We start from the raw sequence: 22,046 nt of genomic DNA, 5'->3' as shown, positions 1-22,046 counted from the left end.
TGTATCATTTTGCACAATGAGTGGAACTGAAGGGGTTTAAAATGGAAACATTGTTCGCCTTTCTGTCCAAATAATATTTGAATGTCCCCAGCTGTACAGGTGGGACCAATCCCAAAGGCATTTAAGAGTCCAGAAGTAGCACTACTGGTACTCCTAAATGCCTTCGTGAATCGGGCAGAAATGTCTAAGCGCAAAGAGGGCACAGTTCTTCCAATTCGAATTAATTGTATATATGTATGTATGTATCTAGGTATATAGGTGAACCTAGCCAAAAGGCAGCAGAGTGCTGTACAGGATCAAAGACAAGTATGATGTAAACAAGTGATATGCAAGGTAGGTGGTTTGTGGGCTATTAATGCATTGTAAGGCAGCAAAAGAACTCTACGGGAGAACTACTTTACATACTCCAAAACGCCTTTGTGTATAGACCCCAAACTGCCCTAAAACTGTGTCTTTCGATAAATGAACTTTCCCATTTTGAAGCAAAAAGCCCAGTGCTGTTCTCAATTCAAAATGGTCACACACAAACACACACATACACACACAAAAAAACACACACACAAAGGCTACAGATTGGCATAAAGTTTAGACTTTGCACTCAGTGATGCCGCTTAAAGGGTTTGTGATTGCATTGCTGTCAATATATGTCTTTTTATCATCTTGCTTGAAAGCACAGCAGTCACCAGACTATTATGTGATTATCTGAAAGACAGCAGCATAGGTGCCAACTTAAGGTATGCAAAAAAGTTATGGATGGACTGCTTCAATCAATTCCATTCACTGGTAATTACTCGCGACACATTCCAGTCCATCATTATTTTGCACACCATGCCACCCCGGATGGGGACCGGTCATATGCAAATCGGTCTTGACCATGCTCCAATGGGAACAGTCCAGCCGGAACCGCCAAGCCAAGTGGCATCTAATGAGCCCGAGGTACCTCTCTGAACTGACTCCTAATGCCTCCAGCATCACATCTCCATCTCAATTTTTCATGCTGCTGTCTGTGGAACCATCTCCTTCCTTCATTCCTCCACCCAGTTGGTTCAGAACAGTGAGTCCCTTGTTATTGTCCCAAAGAAAGATGGAAGTTGGAGGTTCTAATCTATAAAAAAGTATTTAACAATGATGCCCACTCCATGCCAAGGACAGACCATTGGAGGGGCATGGCTCTTATTTATTACTGAAAAAAGGGTGCGGGGGGCCTTTGTGAATCAGCTTAACAGTGTTTGGCTATTATTGTGTGGGTGCTTCAGAAGCAGCCACCATCTTTGTTTTGGAAGCACATCAGGTTTAGGGTGGGTGAAACCTCAAAATGCCTGAGGCCATGGAGTTGACCGCAGCCGTGTGAGGTCTTATTCTGCAGAGCACATCAATAGCGATGCCCCACCACCTGGAGCTCTGCGCCTTGCGACGTCACCGACATTGCCTATGGATCTATGGAAACATCTTTTAAGGTTTCCTTGAACTTTACATTGTGGGGCTGCAGGTATCTGTAAAAGCATTTAGTAAACCTATGGGTTTCTGTGGTTCTTTTTGTGTGTCTTTTTAAAAGCATCCATTGCTTAAAATTTTACATTTCAGACATTGTAGAGAAGTACATGAAATATGGCGTAATCTGCTATCAGGCACTGCACGAATATTACACGGAATTATTTGACGGAACGTAAAAAGATGGAGACTCTGAAATTCAGAAAGTGCGTAAATTCACAAACTCTGAGATGGGGAGACACTTCACCAGCATAGAAGGGCAATGTGGGAAAATAAAGGGCAAGAGAGAGGAAGAGAAATGGAAGAGAGACCCTTGCAGACAGACAGACCTTTCAACATCCATGGCATACATCTAAAGGTCTGCCTGACTCCATCATACAAGCTATGAGAGACACTGGTGGGAAGGACTCTACTTAACCAACCCAAGAACATTCCTGCCTCGTGTACACCTCGCGACCATCCATCATGTCCATTACTGCATCCTTCTTCATCGAGACAGTCAGTGTCCTTTGAGTGGGGTCCCCTGTCTGAAAACACTCAACTTGGCTTACCCCTCAACAAACTAAAACCTATTTATCAGTAGCATAGCCATTGTGCTAAGGAAGGAGATTGGTTCCCTGGCTGCTGTTTAAATTATGAAATACAACAACAATCAGAGTTCCATAGGCCCTCTCGAGTCCTCGGTGCCACTGCACCTGCTTCACCAATGGAAACTACACCCCTAGTAATTATCATTTTTTAACAAACTCTCTCCCTTCCCCTATTTAAGAAGCTCTCCCTCAGATAAGTCCTGGCTTGGCCACTTTATTTCACTCCTAAAATTCAGCTCCACCGGGATATGCAATATGTGAGCTGGAACCCAACTCGTGAAAACTAGGGGTGGGTGATAAATTCTGCTCCGCCGGCAGAGTTCGCAGAGATTTGGCCACTCTGTGTTATGCCTGTAATACGAAGTTCCGGCCATGGTCCGCCAACTGCTGCATGGCAGAGTTCTTCTCATGCACAGCCCACCAACGGTAAGTTGGCGAGTGAGAATTAGTGTCCCCTAGTGTTATATTTGGGATGCCATGAGGGAACCAAGAGAGATTGTCTCAACGTGGGCGGTCATGGGCAGTCACAACCTTTTTGTGGTGAGAAAGCGGCCACCTGAGCAGAAACGCTACTCGAGCAGCAAAAACGAAGCAGCCGTCTCTGGCGTGACGCGTGGTGCCATTTGCATTGGTTTTGCAGCCCGGAGTAAGCGCAGCACCAAAAGTCAGCGCAACGTACCAATTTCTGCGGAATCTTGCAGAGTTTTCATGTAACTCTGCAGAATTCCATGGAGTGAAACTCTGCGCATTCTGCCCACCCCTAGGAAAGTTCCCTGAAGCACAACGCTCTTTCTCTCCCTCTCTTCCACGCTCCCATCCCATTCTCTGGTTATTCGAGTACTGGGTGAGCTCTAGCCCACTCACGGTTATAGAGCCTTTATCCCACTGGACATAAGGCGGTGCCAGAAATAAACACTACGAAGATCAGAGAAGGAGGGTTCTCTCTTTCTTTTATAGTTGACTGGACAGTTAAGAGGGGATTGACTGGTCCTGCAGTTTCCAGGCTTATTAGTGATGTATTCATATGGGGATTCTGTTGGTGTGTGGTGCTGGGCTGTCGCCACCAGGGGTTGACATGTGTAGCAGGCTCTATGCAAGACCTACGGGGAAGCACAACCGAGACACCATGAGGGCATCGTGTCTGCTGAGGAAGAGGACAGTGCCTCCCACGCGGACAAAAGCGGTACAAAAGGGGGTGGTAATGGACGGAGCATCTGAACCAATCAAACACTCACACTCAGTCAAAAGATCTGGGTTTAATCCATCACCGTTCTTTAGCCCACTCTGCCACCCCAGTTCAGACATGGCCATATGCAAATCAGTCTGACCCTGTGCCTCATAGAACAGTCCAGCACGAACTGCCAAGCCATGCCTTCCCTGGACCGGAAACAAGCTTCCTAGGACCGGTTTCTGGCATTACAGCAGTCTTCAGCCAGGCTAGCTTGAATCCAGTGGCAAAGTGAGCAAGGGACTCACGCGGACAAGGCATGACACCCACTCTCCCAACTTCACTGGCTTGTGAATCTGACATGCAAGCTCACAAATGTTCTACGAGGGATGAGGAACAGATTGCATCGTTCTCTGTTTCAGAGCGTGGATCTGTGCAGGAAAAGAGGGGAATGTATCTGCACGGACCCAGGTGTCAGAGACACTGGGGTTCAATCAGAAAAACTGGGGCTATTCCCTGCTGCAGGGGCAGTTGATGAACCTGATCTCTTCCTGCACTAGCACATGCCAACTGCAGTGTCATGTCATGTCATGCTGTCATGCTATGTTATGTGTATTTGTAGAGCGCTCTATCACCTGGGAGGGTATCCTAGTGCCTGTGCGGGTGTCGAGTCCGGACTTGTGGGTCGGGCCATTCGAAAAGCCGGGTCTTAAGGTTCTTGCTGAACTCAAGAAACAAGGAGGAGGCTCTGATGTGTACGGGGGTCGTTGCAAGCTTTAGGATGGATGTACCAGAAGACACATGATATAGGAACTACTTCTCGTAGCACAGAAGGGTATTGGGAAACCGGCCTGCAGGCAAGGGGGATGTATGACGTTACAACATGATCAAAATGATCGCGGTACATCACAACGCAACTTTTACAACGCAAGTCGTTACCACGACTTGCGCTGTAGGGTGCTGGACTTAGGAATAGTATGATTTACTATTCCAAATCCAGCCTACGTACAGTAGGGAAGGTGTTTGAATGGTAAATCACACTATTCCTTAGTCTAGAGCGCCCTCCAGTGTAAGTCGTGGTAACGACTTGCGTTGCAAAAGCTGCTTTGTGAATATATTGCGGTGTTTTGACCGTGTAGTAAAGGTTGTTTCCCGGCAAGGGTAAGTAGGTGCCCAACCTTATGGGGTCGGCTGTGGTTCTCACAGAGTGCGAGTCCCCATGGGATCCTATTAGTAACACTGTAAATACCAATAGTCTACGTGTTGGCACAGAAACTTACAGTTGATGCACAATGGTACCTAATGACAGAATTGTAATGTCTTTGTCATCTCTCGTGTTGTGTCTCTAGCGAACATCTTGTGAAATTGTTGTTTTTAGTGCTTGATACTTGTTTTTCAGATGAAATGTTTTTAATTTTGTATTACAATTTTAATAAAGAAAGCATATCAGTGCATCAACTGTAGGTTTCTGCCCCAACACGTAGACTATTGGTATTTACAGTGTTACCCTTGAGTGAACGTGCAATAGTGGTTGGACAAATGGTAGTGTTGTCTGTGAAGGAATTCTGTGTAAGTTGTAATTACTATCTAGCACTCCCAGAGGAGGCCTAATTTTGAGTTTCTGTTTGAATCCTAGTCCTTTGGGTCTCAAAGGGTCCCTCTCTTTTTTTAAAAATCCTACGGGTAAGACAGCAGATGAGTTTGTGACTATGGAAACCTTCAAGGAATATGAGATAGGACAGTAAGGATGCCCCATTCACCTTCAGCACCTTTCTGGCTTGACAAGAAGTGCTCCAACCAGGTGCAGAATGTGCAGTCCCTCCTCGCTGCATGTCTCCTCTGGTGTCTGATGTTCTGAGGCTCCAGCACTGGAGTCCTCTGCTTGACTCAGGGCAAACATTGGCTCTGGTGGGGAACAGAGTGCCATCTGGCGGATCCACCTCCTCTACTTTCCTTCAAGCATCAATGACCTTCGGCCCATTTCTTGCAATGACGACGAAGGTAGGAGTAAAGGTCTTGGAAGCGGCATCATGTGCAAGTCATAGCTCAATCACCCCATCACCACACATGGATGATTGTGCAGTCTGAGGCCTTTCCGGTCAAGGCTTTGGTCTTCCGAAAGAGATTTGGGTAAACAGTGGCTATGTTTTGTGATCGCGAGGAGGTTGGCTTGAATGCCGAATAGGATGCATCGCCCTTTCTCCAGAAGCTGGAGTTATATCAACTGAGGTTTGATCCAGAAAAGTAGATGGTCCTCATAAAAGGTCTTCAGTCAGCACTGAACCAAATGCAATTGAAAGAAACTCCCATAGAAGACAGGTGGGCGTTTCCTCTGTCCTGTTTCTGGTCTTCAAGTGAGGCAGATGTGCACATCCTAGTTCTGCCTCAGCATCAGCATCAGCATCAACGGAGATACAAAGTTGGTCCCGCGCTTTCCATCGCATCCCTTCTCTTTAGCGGCTCTGCGCTCTGAGACTACTTTCAATAGTCCTGAGACACCTTGATGGGCTTCCTGCACAACAATGGGATACAGATGTTTCTCCGCCTGGCGGGCTCGCCTATTCAGACCGAATCTTCACCAAGGGTGATGGAAGATGCCCAGTTGGTATGAATCCTTTGACCCTAGGTGCCTCCTGTCATCAGTTTCCATTCACTGCCCTCTTTGCTCCATTAAGTGACACTCTACCCAAAGTCCATTCTGCTCTCAGTCAGTATCTTATCTGCCCTCACTGCTGTCCCCTCCACTATCCCTTCAGAAGGCCCCTGTCACAATGTGCGCCCAGCCACTTCTTCCATTCACTGGCCCACCTCAAGAGTGTTCTGCCCCCCTGTCCATTCTGCTGGCCACAGTGTCAAAGATGCCCCTACAATTGGTCCCCCAGTGCCCACTTGGCCACATATTCTTTGTGCCCACGATGTTCAACCGCCCAATCCCCGGCTTACATTCTGGCTCCTCCTGCACGATGTCTACTATGTCTACAGTGGTGGTTCAGGGCATTACCTGCCCTGTGCCCATTCAGTGACCTTCCTACCCCTTGCATTTCAGTCACTGTCCTATGTTGATTCAGTTCCCATCCCTGACACACTTTACTTCTATTCCCTAGGAGACCCCTGCCCGTGCCCATTCTGTCCCAGTGCCCATGAAGTGGACTCACTGTACATACAGTACTGACCCTGCTGCATGTTGATACAGCGCCCTCCCTGCCCCGGATCACTGCTCATGATGCCAGGTTGGACTTTAGACTCAGCACCCCCTGAAAAGTCCATTCCTCTACTGCCCCCCCGTCACCCATCCTATCGCCCCACCATCTCTGCACCTCCCTGAAAGGACTCAGGGCATCACCAGCCAGGGTCCACCTGGGAAGAGGCAGCTTGGTGCCAGGTATGACGTCCAGCCTCCAGCCCCCACAGCTACAAGAAGCCATCTGGAGGAGTCTTGAGGTGACATCTATAACTCTACACAAAAATCCCAAATAAATAGTTAAATGGCAGACTCCCCTCAGTCTACCCGGTAGGACCCCTTTTTCCCCACTTTGGTGTTGCCTCATAGGCTACGCTGTTCGGTCTCAAAACGTTCTGTGCACTCCCCACTGCCCACTACTAATCTCCCCTCCTCTGTGCGTGCTTCTAGTACTCCCCTCGCCCCCTTCAGCAGTGCACATTGCTTATAAGAGCCGCTGCATCTCTTCCCACGTGGCATTATGTCCAGTCCTATAATGTTCACCTGTATGTTCTGTATTGGTGGAGGAGTTACAGGGCGATCTGGAAGCATATGGGTACAGAAGGGTACCTCAGCACGGCACATAGGGGTGCCAGAGACAGGAGCCTCATGGCAGGTTCCCGGAAACCGTGTTGGCGCCCCGTTGGTCCTTCGGGCGATTGTAGGCCTGAACAACCGGGGGCTTGCCTAGCTACGCTCCGCCCCGAAAGGGGTGTGAGTACAAGGGACCAATGGTCAGGTGATCCTGGAAGGGATTACCAGAAGGGGCGGTACATAGGTGGTTCGCCACAGTGCTGCTTGGCTCATCAGGCGGGCAGGTGGCGAGAATGCTGCCTGCCCTTGGATCGCCCGTAAGCTAACCCACAATGATTACATAACGTTGTACGTAATAAACCTGCAGCAGTTTTTCCCAAGTTAACACTTGTGTGGAGTGTATTTATTTGCGGGATGCATGCTAAGAGGGGTGGGGGCCTGTTGCCATGATGGTACTATTCCCACGTGGCATTATGTCAGTCCTAAAATGTTCACCTGTACGTTCTGTATTGCTCCGGCCGGGCATTATTCCCCAGTTCATGGACACCATTAATTCCCCCAGTGCGATCAGGGGTGTCCCCATAGTCCTTCTTCTCTCTCCATGCCCTCCTTATTCTCCCCAGAGCCATGCTAATTTCCAGTGTTTCAGGCTGACTGCAGCATCTTCATCCATCACGTGTGTGTTGCCCAAGTGAATCGCTCCACCTGTCCTAGGCAGGCCAGGCATTGGTTGCTGCATTAGAGAGACTTGTGCTGCCCCTCACTAACCATGTCTGAACTGGGGTGGCAGAGTGGGCTAAAGAAAGGTGATGGATTCAACCCAGATCTTTTGACTGGGTGTGAGTGTTTGATTGGTTCAGATGCTCCGTCCATCACCACCCCCTTTTATACCGCTTTTGGCCGCCATAAGTGTGGCAGGGTATGCTCAGACGTGAGTCCCTTGCTCACTTTGCCACTAGATTCAAGCAAGCCGGGCTGAAGACGGCTGTAATGCCAGAAACCGGTCCTAGGAAGCTTGTTTCAGGTCCAGGGAAGGCATGGCTTGGCAGTTCGGGCTGGACTGTTCCCATGAGGCACAGGGTCAGACTGATTTGCATATGGCTGTGTCTGAACTGGAGTGGCAGAGTGGTCTAAAGAACGGTGATGGATTAAACCCAGATCTGTTGACTGGGTGTGAGTGTTTGATTGGTTCAGATGCTCCGTCCATCACCACCCCCTTTTGTACCGCTTTGCCCCTCACTAACAAGGCCCACGAGGGCTGCGTGCATCCAGAGGGGGCGTGGCCTAGCAGTTCAGGCTGATCTGAGCAGTGCCAAGACGGATTTGCATACGGGTCTGTAACAGCACAGCGAGTAAAAACTGTAGAATGGAATGCACACAAAGTGATGACGAGGGGTTCAGATTAATTAGAGCATTTTGACGCATCGCAGTTTGCTTTCCGAAATGAGTGCCCCTCAGTGGCGCGGATATTACCACTCATTGGCTCTGAGCACTTTGGGGCAGATTTACAAGCCCCTTGCGCCACTTTTGCGTCAGTTTTAACATGGGAAAAGTGACGCAAAAGTGGCGCAAGGGGCTTGTAAATCTGCCCCTTTGGGTCACGAGAACCCGAGCTGTCCCTCGCCTGTGTTGCCTAAAATGGCCGACCTGTGCAAGGGGTGTGGCTAGGCAGCTTGCCCTGGACTGTCTTCCCTTTAGGTTCAGAGCCAAGACTATTTTACATATGTTTGATCCCAGTCTGTAATAGCATAGACATAGAGAAGCTCAAAACAACTGCATGGAATGCATCCAGACCAATGACTATTGTTTCAGATTCATTTAAATTTTTCTATGTATCACTTTTTCTGGCTATGCCGATTTGCCCCCCGTTGTCCGTTCTCTGCCCCATCAGGTGATTATATTCTTCCCCAGGTGCGCTCTCCGTCCCACCCATAATGCTTTGCCCCGTGATCGGTTTTCATTCAGTGCCCTCTGCCCCATGTACATTAAGTGACCCTCTACCCAGAGTCCATTCTGCCCAGCTTTCTATCAGGAGCTACCCTGGCCTCACTGCTGTCCCACCACTGTCCTTTCAGAGGGGCCCTGTGCCAGTGTGCATCCAGCCGCCACTTCCAATTAGTACCCACATCACCCCCAATGCTATTCTGCCCCCCCTATCCATTCTGCTGCCCACAGTGTCGAAGATGCCACTCTGATTATTCACCCACTGCCCTCTCTGCCACTTTTCAGTGTGCCCTCAATGGGCAGCCTGCCCAATCCCCGGATTACATCCTGCCTCCTCCCGGTCTGCTGACTCTACAGTGCCAGTTCAGTGCCCTCCCTGCCCTGTGCCCATTCAATGCCCCCGGCCCCATGGCCGTGCATTTCAGGCACTGCCCCCTGTTGGTTCAGTTCCCTCCCTGCCTCAATTCACTTCTACTCCCCAGCCTGCTCCCTGATTCATGCCCGTACTGTCCCAGTACCCATTCGGTGCCCTCCCTGTCCATTCAGTACTGTCCCTGCTCGATGTTGGCGCTGCGTCCTCCCTGCCCTACGCCCATCCTGCCCAGTTCCTCCAGAGTCTTCCCTCACCCATGTGAATACATCTTCTCTCTGCCCCAATGTCTATCCTGCCCGCTCCTCCGCTGTTCACGCAGAGCCCTCCCTGCCCCTATCTACACTGTCCTTCAAGTCGAATTCCTTCAATATTCTCCCTGCCCACGTCCAGTCAAGTCCTGCCCTGGATACCCCGTGTCTATTCAGTGCGCTTTATGCCCCAGTGTTTCATATGTGCCCCCCCCCCCCCAGCCCCTTCAGGTCTCTCTTCCTCTCATGTGCATTCACTGCCCTCCCTGTACCATGATGAATGAGGCCGCTCCTGTCCCACGCCCCCAGCTGCTCGCCCAGCCTCATCTACATACAGTACCCTCCCTGCCCCCAAGTGCACTACCCTGTCCACTCACCAATGTCCGTTTGATGCCATCCCTGCCCCGGGTCCATTCACTACCCTCCATGCCCCAGGTCCATTCACTGCCCTTATTGCCCCAGGTCCATTCACTGCCCTCCCTTCCCCATGTCCATTCACTGCCCTCCCTGTCCCACGTCCATTCACTGCCCTCCCTGTCCCAGGTCCATTCACTGCCCTCCCTGCCCCATGTCCATTCACTGCCCTCCCTGTTCCAGGTCCATTCACTGCCCTCCCTGTCCCAGGTCCATTCACTGCCCTCCCTGCCCCACGTCCATTCACTGCCCTCCCTGCCCCAGGTCCATTCACTGCCCTCCCTGCCCCAGGTCCATTCACTGCCCTCCATGCCCCAGGTCCATTCACTGCCCTCCCTGCCCCATGTCCATTCACTGCCCTCCCTGTTCCAGGTCCATTCACTGCCCTCCCTGTCCCAGGTCCATTCACTGCCCTCCCTGCCCCACGTCCATTCACTGCCCTCCCTGCCCCAGGTCCATTCACTGCCCTCCCTGCCCCAGGTCCATTCACTGCCCTCCCTGCCCCAGGTCCATTCACTGCCCTCCCTGCCCCACGCCCATTCACTGCCCTCCCTGCCCCACGTCCATTCACTGCCCTCCCTGCCCCAGCCAGGTCCATTCACTGCCCTCCCTGCCCCAGATCCATTCACTGCCCTCCTTGCCCCATGCCCATTCACTGCCCTCCATGCCCCAGGTCTATTCACTGCCCTCCCTGCCCCAGGTCCATTCACTGCCCTCCCTGCCCCAGATCCATTCACTGCCCTCCCTGCCCCATGTCCATACACTGCCCTCCCTGCCCCAGGTCCATTCACTGCCCTCCCTGCCCCACGTCCATTCAATGCCCTCCCTGCCCCAGCCAGGTCCATTCACTGCCCTCCCTGCCCCAGGTCCATTCACTGCCCTCCATGCCCCAGGTCCATTCACCGCCCTCCCTGCCCCAGATCCATTCACTGCCCTCCCTTCCCCATGCCCATTCACTGCCCTCCATGCCTCAGGTCCATTCACTGCCCTCCCTGCCCCACGCCCATTCACTGCCCTCCCTGCCCCAGGTCCCTTCACTGCCCTCCCTGCCCCAGCCAGGTCCCTTCACTGCCCTCCCTGCCCCAGCCAGGTCCCTTCACTGCCCTCCCTGCCCCACGTCCATTCACTGCCCTCCATGCCTCAGATCCATTCACTGCCCTCCCTGCCCAATGTCCATTCACTGCCCTCCCTGCCCCGGGACCATTCACTGCCCTCCCTGCCCCACGTCCATTCACTGCCCTCCCTGCCCCAGGTCCATTCACTGACCGCCCTGCCCCACGTCCATTCACTGCCCTCCCTGCCCCACGTCCATTCACTGCCCTCCCTGCCCCACACCCATTCACTGCCCTCCCTGCCCCACGTCCATTCACTGCCCTCCCTGCCCCACGCCCATTCACTGCCCTCCCTGCCCCAGGTCCCTTCACTGCCCTCCCTGCCCCAGCCAGGTCCCTTCACTGCCCTCCCTGCCCCACGTCCATTCACTGCCCTCCCTGCCCCATGCCCATTCACTGCCCTCCATGCCTCAGATCCATTCACTGCCCTCCCTGCTCCAGATCCATTCACTGCCCTCCCTGCCCCAGATCCATTCACTGCCCTCCCTGCCCCAGCCAGGTCCATTCACTGCCCTTCTTGCCCCAAGTCCATTCACTGCCCTCCATGCCCCAGATCCATTCACTGCCCTTCCTGTCCCACGTCCATTCACTGCCCTCCCAGCCCCAGCCAGGTCCATTCACTGCCCTTCTTGCCCCACGTCCATTCACTGCCCTCCCTGCCCCATGTCCATTCACTGTCCTTCCTGCCCCAGGTCCATTCACTGCCCTCCATGCCTCAGGTCCATTCACTGCCCTCCCTGCCCCATGCCCATTCACTGCCCTCCCTGTCCCAGGTCCATTCACTGCCCTCCCTGCCCCGGGTCCATTCACTGCCCTCCCTCTCCCATGTCCATTCACTGCCCTCCCTGTTCCCTGTCCATTCACTGCCCTCCCAGGTCCATTCACTGCCCTCCCTGCCCCATGTCCATTCACTGCCCTTATTGCCCCATGTCCATTCACTGCCCTTATTGCCCCAGGTCCATTCACTGCCCTCCCTTCCCCATGTCCATTCACTGCCCTCCCTGTCCCACGTCCATTCACTGCCCTCCCTGTTCCAGGTCCATTCACTGCCCTCCCTGCCCCAGGTCCATTCACTGCCCTCCCTGCCCATGTCCATTCACTGCCCTTATTGCCCCAGGTCCATTCACTGCCCTCCATTCCCCAGGTCCATTCACTGCCCTTCATGTCCCAGGTCCATTCACTGCCCTCCCTGCCCCATGCCTATTCACTGCCCTCCCTGCCCCATGCCCATTCACTGCCCTCCTGCCCATGCCCATTCACTGCCCTCCTTGCCCCAGGTCCATTCACTGCCCTCCCTGCCCCATGTCCATTCACTGCCCTCCCTGCCCCAGGTCCATTCACTGCCCTCCCTGCTCCCTGTCCATTCACTGCCCTCCCTGCCCCAGGTCCATTCACTGCCCTCCCTGCCCCAGGTCCATTCACTGCCCTCCCAGCCCCAGGTCCATTCACTGCCCTCCCTGCCCCAGCCAGGCCCATTCACCGCCCTCCATGCCCCAGGTCCATTCACTGCCCTCCCTGCCCCACGTCCATTCACTGCCCTCCCTGCCCCAGATCCATTCACTGCCCTTATTGCCCCAGGTCCATTCACTGCCCTCCCTGCCCCACGTCCATTCACTGCCCTTATTGCCCCAGGTCCATTCACTGCCCTCCATGCCCCATGTCTATTCACTGCCCTCCCTGCCCCATGCCCATTCACTGCCCTCCATGCCCCATGTCCATTCACTGCCCTTATTGCCCCATGTCCTTTCACTGCCCTTATTGCCCCAATCAATCAATCAATCAGTGACACTTATAAAGCGCGCTACATACCCGTGGGGTCTCAAGGCGCTGGGGGGGGGGGGGAGCCGCTACTGCTCGAACAGCCAGGTCTTCAGCTTCTTCCTGAAGGAGAGGTGGTCTTGGGTCAGGCGCAGGTCGGTCGGGAGGGAGTTCCAGGTCTTGGCGGCCAGGTGGGAGAAGGACCTTCCTCCTGTAGTCGCTCTTCGGATGCGGGGGACGGCGGCGAGGGCGTGGTTGGCTGATCGGAGGTGGCGTTTGGGAGGTTAGAAGTTGACTCGGCTGTTGAGGTAGCTCGGGCCTTGGTCGTGTAGGGCTTTGTGTGCGTGGGTGAGGAGGCGGAAGGTGATTCTTTTGTTGACGGGGAGCCAGTGAAGGTCTCGCAGATGTCCGGAGATGTGGCTGGTTCGTGGGATGTCGAGGATGAGTCTGGCTGAGGCGTTCTGGATCCGCTGGAGTCTCTTCTGGAGCTTGGCGGTGGTCCCGGCGTAGAGGGCGTTGCCGTAGTCCAGTCGGCTGGTGACGAGGGCCTGGGTGACGGTCTTCCTGGTCTCGGTGGGGATCCACCAGAAGATCTTCCGTAGCATGCGTAGGATGTTGAAGCATGCCGAGGAGACGTTGTTGACTTGCCTGGTCATGGAGAGGGAGGAGTCCAGGATGAAGCCCAGGTTGCGTGCATGGTCTGTCGGTTTGGGTGCGGTGCCCAGGGCGGGAGGCCACCAGGAGTCGTCCCAGGCGGAGGGAGAGGGGCCCAGGATGAGGACCTCCGTCTTGTCCGAGTTCAGTTTCAGGCGGCTGGTCGTCATCCACTCGGCTACCTCTTTCATCCCTTCGTGCAGGTTGGCTCTGGCGGCGGCGGGGTCGTTGGTCAGGGAGAGGATCAGCTGGGTGTCGTCGGCGTAGGAGATTATGCTGAGGTTGTGTTTGCGTACGATGGCCGCGAGGGGGCTCATGTAGACGTTGAAGAGGGTGGGGCTCAGAGATGATCCTTGGGGGACGCCGCAGATGACTTCGGTGGCCTCTGACTTGTACGGTGGTAGGCGGACTCTCTGTGTTCTCCCGTCGAGGAAGGAGGTGATCCACTCCAGCGCCTTGTCCTGGATTCCGACGTTGCTGAGGCGCCGTACTAGGGTGCGGTGGCAGACCGTGTCGAATGCCGCGGAGAGGTCTAGGAGGATGAGGGCCGCTGTTTCTCCATTGTCCATCAGGGCTCGGATGTCATCGGTGGCGGCGATGAGGGCGGTCTCGGTGCTGTGGTTGGCTCGGAAGCCGGACTGTGAGGGGTCGAGGGATCCGTTCGTCTCGAGGAAAGCGGCCATCTGCTTGTTGACGGTCTTCTCGATGACTTTGGCTGGAAACGGGAGGAGCGAGATGGGGCGGTAATTCTTGAGGTCGGTGGGGTCCGCTGTTGGTTTCTTGAGTAGGGCGCTGAGTTCGGCGTGTTTCCAGCTCTCGGGGAAGATGGTGGTGTCGAGGGATGTGTTGATGATGTCTCGCAGGTGGGGTGCGATGACAGCGTCGGCTTTGTTGAAGACGTGGTGAGGGCAGGGGTCGGTCGGTGATCCGGAGTGGATGGAGTTCATCGTGCGGATGGTGTCTTCGGTGCTGATCGGGGTCCAGGCGTGGAGGGTGGTGGTGGGGGGTGGTTGTTCGGTCATGGTGTGCGTTGGTTGGTTGTTGAAGCTGTTGTGTATGTCCGCGATCTTGTTGTGGAAGTATGAAGCCAGGGAGTTGCAGAGGTCTTGCGATGGGGTGATGTCGTTGTTTCCTGCGCTGGGGTTGGAAAGCTCTTTGACGATGTTGAAGAGTTCCTTGCAGTTGTGTGCGTTGTTGTCCAACCGGTCCTTGAATGCTGTTTTCTTGGCGGCGCGGATCAGCTGGTGGTGTTTCCGGGTGGCAAGTTTGAAGGAGGTCCTGTTGTCCGGTGTCGGTTCCCTTCTCCAGACTTTCTCGAGGGCTCTGCAGTTCTTCTTGGAGCTCTTGAGTTCGTCAGTGAACCATGGGGCTTTCTTGCTGCCGGGTCTGCTGGGCGGGGTCCTCAGTGGGGCGAGTTCGTCCGCGCAGTTGCTGATCCACTTCGTGAGGTTGTCGGCGGCCTGGCTGGGGTTCGCTGAGCTGGCAGGAGGGTGCTGGCTCAGGGAGGTGGCGAGCTGGTCTGCTGTGATCTTGTTCCAGCTTCTGCGGGCGGTCTGTTGCTGGTGGTGGTGGGTCGTTGTTTTCTTGAAGGTGAAGTGGACGCAGCTGTGGTCCGTCCATTGAAGCTCTGTGGTGTGGCTGAAGTTGATGTCCTTGCTGGATGAGAAGACAGCGTCGAGTGTGTGTCCGGCGAGGTGGGTGGGGGTGGACACCAGTTGCTTGAGTCCCAGGTTGGTGAGGTTGTCGAGCAGGGTGCTGGTGTTGCGGTCGTTGTTGTTCTCCAGATGGAAGTTGAGGTCTCCCAGGAGGATGTAGTCAGCGGAGGGGAGGGCATGTGGGCTGACGAAGTCGGCGATGTCCTCGCTGAATTGTGTGCGTGGTCCAGGGGGTCGGTAGATCAGGGTGCCAGGGTCCATTCACTGCCCTCCCTGCCCCATGTCCATTCACTGCCCTTATTGCCCCAGGTCCATTCACTGCCCTCCCTGCCCCATATCCATTCACTGCCCTTATTGGCCCTCGTCCATTCACTGCCCTTATTGCCTCAGTTCCATTCACTGCCCTCCCTGCCCCATGTCCATTCACTGCCCTCCCTGCCCCATGTCCATTCACTGCCCTCCCTGCCTCAGGTCCATTCACTGCCCTCCCTGCCCCATGTCCCATTCACTGCCCTCCCTGCCCCAGGTCCATTCCCTGCCCTCCCTGCCCCAGGTCCATTCACTGCCCTCCCTGCCCCAGGTCCATTCACCGCCCTCCCTGCCCCAGCCAGGCCCATTCACCGCCCTCCATGCCCCAGGTCCATTCACTGCCCTCCCTGCCCCAGATCCATTCACTGCCCTTACTGCCCCATGTCCATTCACTGCCCTCCCTGCCCCACGTCCATTCACTGCCCTTATTGCCCCAGGTCCATTCACCGCCCTCCATGCCCCATGTCTATTCACTGCCCTCCCTGCCCCATGCCCATTCACTGCCCTCCATGCCCCATGTCCATTCACTGCCCTTATTGCCCCATGTCCATTCACTGCCCTTATTGCCCCAGGTCCATATACTGCCCTCCCTGCCCCATGTCCATTCACTGCCCTTATTGCCCCAGGTCCATTCACTGCCCTCCCTGCCCCATGTCCATTCACTGCCCTTATTGCCCCACATCCATTCACTGCCCTTATTGCCTCAGGTCCATTCACTGCCCTCCCTGCCCCATGTCCATTCACTGCCCTCCCTGCCCCATGTCCATTCACTGCCCTCCCTGCCTCAGGTCCATTCACTGCCCTCCCTGCCCCATGTCCCATTCACTGCCCTCCCTGCCCCAGGTCCATTCACTGCCCTCCCTGCCCCAGGTCCATTCACTGCCCTCCCTGCCCCAGCCAGGCCCATTCACCGCCCTCCATGCCCCAGGTCCATTCACTGCCCTCCCTGCCCCAGGTCCATTCACTGCCCTCCCTGCCCCAGCCAGGCCCATATATCGCCCTCCATGCCCCAGGTCCATTCACTGCCCTCCCTGCCCCACGTCCATTCACTGCCCTCCCTGCCCCAGATCCATTCACTGCCCTTATTGCCCCATGTCCATTCACTGCCCTCCCTGCCCCACGTCCATTCACTGCCCTTATTGCCCCATGTCTATTCACTGCCCTCCCTGCCCCATGCCCATTCACTGCCCTCCATGCCCCATGTCCATTCACTGCCCTTATTGCCCCATGTCCATTCACTGCCCTTATTGCCCCAGGTCCATATACTGCCCTCCCTGCCCCATGTCCATTCACTGCCCTTATTGCCCCAGGTCCATTCACTGCCCTTATTGCCCCACGTCCATTCACTGCCCTTATTGCCTCAGGTCCATTCACTGCCCTCCCTGCCTCAGGTCCATTCACTGCCCTCCCTGCCCCATGTCCATTCACTGCCCTCCCACTGCCCTCCCTGCCCCATGTCCATTCACTGCCCTCCCTGCCCCATGTCCATTCACTGCCCTCCCTGCTTCCTGTCCATTCTCTGCCCTCCCTGCCCCAGGTCCATTCACTGCCCTCCCTGCTTCCTGTCCATTCTCTGCCCTCCCTGTCTCTATGCGGGGGGGGGGGTGCTTCTGTGAAAGAGAAGGATGAGAGATGAAAAGAGAGGGAGAGAAACAGAGTGAGACGCCACAGCGCCGACAATGCAGCACTGAGAAAGAGAGAGAACCCACAGAGGGCAAATATACCCTAGCATCGAGAGAGAGAGAAATAGAGAGAGAAGAGAGAGACTTACAGAGAGAGCGAGAGAGGAGAGAGAGACATACAGAGAGAGAGAGAGAGAAAAGAGAGAGACATACAGAGAGAGAGAGAAACAGAGAGAGAGAAGAGAGAGTCATACAGAGAGAGCGAGAGAGAGAGAGAGAGAGAGAGAGAGAGGACGGAGAGAGAAGAGAGAGACTTACAGAGAGATCGAGAGAGGAGAGAGAGACATACAGAGAGAGAGAGAAACAGAGAGAGGGAAGAGAGAGACATACAGAGAGAGCGAGAGAGACATAGAGAGAGAGAGAGAGAGAAGAGAGACTTACAGAGAGAGCGAGAGAGGAGAGAGAGAGAGAGAGAGAGAGAGAAACAGAGAGAGAGAAGAGATAGACATACAGAGAGAGCGAGAGAGGAGGGAGAGAAGATAGAGACATACAGAGAGAGAGAGAGAGAAGCAGAGAGAGAATAGAGAGACTTACAGAGAGAGCGAGAGAGGCGAGAGAGACATACAGAGAGAGAGAGAGAGACATACAGAGAGAGAGAGAGAGATACAGAGAGAGAGAGAGAAACAGAGATAGAGAAGAGAGACTTACAGAGAGAGCGAGAGAGGCGAGAGACACATACAGAGAGAGAGAGAGAGCGATACAGAGAGAGAGAGAGAAACAGAGAGAGAGAAGAGATAGACATACAGAGAGAGCGAGAAGAGAGAGAGAGAGAGAGAGAGAGACATACAGAGAGAGAGGGAGAGAAACAGAGAGAAAGAGAGAGACATACAAGGAGAGATAAAGAAGAGAGACAGACATACAGAGAGAGAGAGAGAGAGAGAGAGAGAGAGAGAGAGAGAGAGAGAGAAGAGACAGACATACACAGAGAGAGAGAGAGACACCCTAACACTGAGGGTGAGCACACAGTAAACCACGGAGTCCAACCACAGAGATCCCAGTGCTGACAGAAAAAGAGCACAGCCGAGACAGACACCCCAGCACTGACAGGGGGAGAAGCAGAGGAAGAGAGAGAGGGAGAGAAGAGACACGAACAAGAGATGGACGGAGATCACAGAGCAGACACTCCAGCATCGTACCGAGAGCAGAGAGCAGACACTCTCGCACCGAGAGCGCAAAGCGCACGCAGAGACAGTCCTACATTAATGAGAGAGCACAGTCGAGTCACGGGATCTGCACCCTGTACCCAGGGTGCCCTTAAACGCCGCTCCCCCTCCCCCGCCGACGCAGGGTGCAATGCAGTATTTGCTGCTCACATGTCTGGGGCTGGGAAGGGCTGGTCCCACTGACAGTCCTGGTCCTGGTGCTGCCGCTGCGCTCTGCGGTCCCGATGCTACGGGTGGGCAATGGTGCTGATGCTGCGGCGGCTGTCCGTGGTGCTGATGCCGGGGATGTCACTGCAGCGGATGCTGCCGGCCCCTCAGCGGATGCTGGTCCTGATGCTGCGGCTCCCGGGGCTCTGCACGGTCCTGGCGCCGCCGATGCTCTTCCTGCAGGTGGTGATGCTGATGATGCACTTTCTGTTTGTGGGCGTCGACGTCAGCGTCCATCCTGCGTCGACGCCAATGGCGTTTCTGCGGATCCCGGGGCTGCACCGCAGCCACGACCACAGCCCCCGCCATTGAAAAGGGCCTGTCTGATGGGGAGTGGGAGGGAAAGGGTGACCTCGTCCCGCCCCTCCCCCAATAAGTATGTTCCTAAACCAGGGACAGCCTAGAGCCGTTTATTTTAAAGGTGGCTGGGGGAGGCTGCTGCCTTATGCCATGCACCAGGGTACGCTGTCTTTTTTTTATTTAATTATTGTGTGTAGCGCCCACATATCATTCTTAGCAACTTCGAAACTCTTTTTTTCCAGCTTTTTTTGCCCCTCTGATGGCGCCCTGCCCGTCCCAGAGACCCCCACTCCGTCCGTACGGACTGTTGGCCATCAATCGTCCTAATCTACCCCCCTTCAATTTTCACAATTCCTTAGTCCCTGTTCCTTGCATTTTACAAATTAACCGGTCCCTGAGAGGGGGGCCCCCTTCTGTAGGAGAGTTAAAAAATCATGGTAATCTTTGATACAGAGTGAAATCACCATACGAGGTAGGTTTTTAGTTAAAAAAAAAAATATATATATATACCCCACCCTGCCTGGACGTCTGTCCATCGGTGTAGCCTGCACCCTGTTCGCCCCCTAAACGACCTTGAACGAACCGTCCCACCCTAGAACCCCCCCCCCCCCCACTCCCTGAATCACATGTTCTCACGTGCACGGTTTTACTTCCGCGGTCACGTGTGCTGGTGAGCAGCCGCGGGGGTGTCCAGTGAGGCCCGGGTGCAGGGGCCTGTGACGCCGTGGATATGCAGAGGCCCAGAGGCGACGCTGCGTACAAAAACACAATAACATCATTTTTTTTTTATATATGACGGATGTGCCAACATCTGACATTGTTAACCCGTGCCCTGCTGGATGGAAGAGGAGGGGGCTCAGGTGCGCCTCCAGCCCCCCCACTCCCGTCCTCTTGGGTAGAGCCACTTCCACCCCTCCATCCGCCCGCCCCAGCCTCCTGTCTCCCATTGATTCTTCTAGTCAGATAACGAGGGCAGTCCCCGCTACCCTCCCCCACCGCTGGCATTTCCAATCCATTTTATCGCAGTGTGCACACTTGAGGTCATTTATATATAACCTTACTTACTTGACGAATGGCCGCGCTCCCCGTGGGCTGGCTGTGGGGTGCACTTCTAGGAAATGACCTCGCACACAGCCATGATGTCAAATTTGTTCTAAATTAAACTAAGGGGCAAATTTCCAAGCTTGGTGATATAAGATTATCCCCGCTTTAGCAAACGTTTTCGGCCTCTAAGCGGCGATAATTCTATCGCCCTATTAGCAAGCTGTCGCTAACAGCAGTTAGCGACAGCTTGTCGGCGATAGTGAGCGGTTTGGGGCCCGCTGTGCATGTCAGCGATATTTATTGCTAATGACATGCAAAGTGGGCGTACCCAAACTGTTAGCGACTGAAAACAGTCGCTAACATCGCTATCGCCTATTAGCAAGGCAGGTGTTGCGATGGAAATATTTGCGCTAAGCGCGAATATCTCCAAAAACTAACACCTGCTCAGACCAGTTCTTATTATAGTAATGGGGTAACCCTAGAGGTACTGGACCTGGGTAATCAGTAATATAAACAAACAGTGGTCCGCGACCCAATATTTTAGAAAATGAAAGATCAGGATTTGAGTCATTCAAGGTGTATACTGAATTCACCACCTTAACACAATTAATGAAAAGCAAAAGAACAGGCAACAGCGACAGCCTCAGACTCTTTCATAGCATTAAATCCATTATTAGAAACAAGATTCAATGTACAAATATTTTACATTTTATATACAGTGCCCCGTATCTAGAGCGTGCAGTAAAGAAAAGGAAGGTGTTGAAAGGGCGTGATTGTGAAAAAGGTGAAAAGGAGAGGTTTCACACAGAGTATACGAAAAGTTATTCTATATTTATTCAAGCAAACACCAGTCTAAAAAAGAACTGGGACAGTGAATCCTGGCCACTTAAATAAATCAGTATGTAGTCCTTCTAATTATTCAAGGGACATCAGATGAGTCAATGTCTGCACAAGGGGGGGGAGAATAACATTAGTGGTCCAGGTATTATTAGATGTCGACGTTTCGACTCGTCTTGCGGCCTTCCGGTTAGTTATGCCTGGGCCATGCAAATGTTAAATGTAAAATGTAAATTGATACTTGTATAGCGCACTACTCACCCGCAAGGGTCTCAAGGCGCTTGTACGAATACCGCTGTGGAACCCATCCTGGATTTCCCTGTGAGGCGTCCACTCCTGGGCACCCCCAAGGTGGAGGCCAGGCATCCTTAGCGTTGTGGGGGCCGTTGTGGAGATTATAGCAAGCTATTGCCCAGAGTTGCAGAGTGGGACTCCATGATTGGAATAGGCACCAAGGCGAGAATTATCAGGTCCGTGGAATTTTGAGCCCAAGACCTGCCGAGGTGGGGAATTGAACCCTGGTCCCGGGATAGACCTCTGCATCAGGGTCTGTCGCTCTAACCATTGAGTCACACTTCTGTTAGCGATAATGCGTGAATATCGCTGTATTCTCAGCGATATTCACGGATTTCGCCGCCATCGGCGGGAATTTTATCCCTTTTGAGATAAACGTTGCTAATAGCACGTTATCTCCGCGATAAAATCTGGCGATGCTTGGCGATAGAAACATTGTCGCTAAGCCTATTTAGCGATAATTATCGCTAGTTGTTGGTAATATGCCCCTAAATTTGCTAAATTGTTACTTATCGATATCGTCAATCTTTTTCCCTTAGGCCCGAGCATGGATCTGAGTGGTGACTCCGACCCGTAGCATTTTGATACATTCCCAGGTTTACTTGCGTTGGTAAATGTGTGAATGCGCCAAAAATCACATGTCGATGCGTGGGAACACCCATGACCCGCATATGGAACGCCTTCCCGGGGCAGAGTAAAGTGGGGTAGAAATGTGTGCTGCGGTGCGCAGCTCCAGATTTGCTATTCTACACAGATTGAAAATTAAAGTTGTGCTGTTCCTCAATGATCTAGAATTGAGCAATATACAAAGAACATCGCCGGCCAGACGAGGGGCAGCCCGATGATGAAGCATGGCACCCAACTGGGTGTGTGAGGGCATTACCTTCCAAGGAAATGGATTGCCGTCTCTTTGACTCTGTAGTCTACTCTCCTTTGTATATTGCTCAATTCTAGATCATTCAGGAACAGCACAGCTTTAATTTTCATATTGCATTTGGACAACTGTGCTGGACCTTATGTATAAACGCCCCTTGTCCCTCTATTTGTGA

The 22,046-nt window shown here is 53.6% G+C and overlaps 1 protein-coding gene across 1 annotated transcript in view; it reads right to left on the bottom strand.

Moving 5' to 3' along the window:
* LOC147706388 (vesicle-associated membrane protein 1-like) overlaps nt 1-18,707 on the bottom strand; it is a 75,740-nt gene extending 57,033 nt beyond the window's left edge. Inside the window, exon 1 of the mRNA XM_086932884.1 lies at nt 18,466-18,707. Within this exon, the coding sequence (XP_086789010.1) occupies nt 18,466-18,467 (2 nt within the window). The 5' untranslated portion in view covers nt 18,468-18,707. The remainder of the gene's footprint in view (nt 1-18,465) is intronic.
* Between the last annotated feature and the right edge of the window lie 3,339 nt (nt 18,708-22,046).

Source organism: Lissotriton vulgaris, chromosome 7, assembly GCF_964263255.1.
Source record: "Lissotriton vulgaris chromosome 7, aLisVul1.2, whole genome shotgun sequence".
NCBI classification, from domain to species: domain Eukaryota; kingdom Metazoa; phylum Chordata; class Amphibia; order Caudata; family Salamandridae; genus Lissotriton; species Lissotriton vulgaris.
The sequence above is the reverse complement of the archived record's forward strand: the minus strand, read 5'-3'. Positions and strand labels throughout refer to the sequence as shown.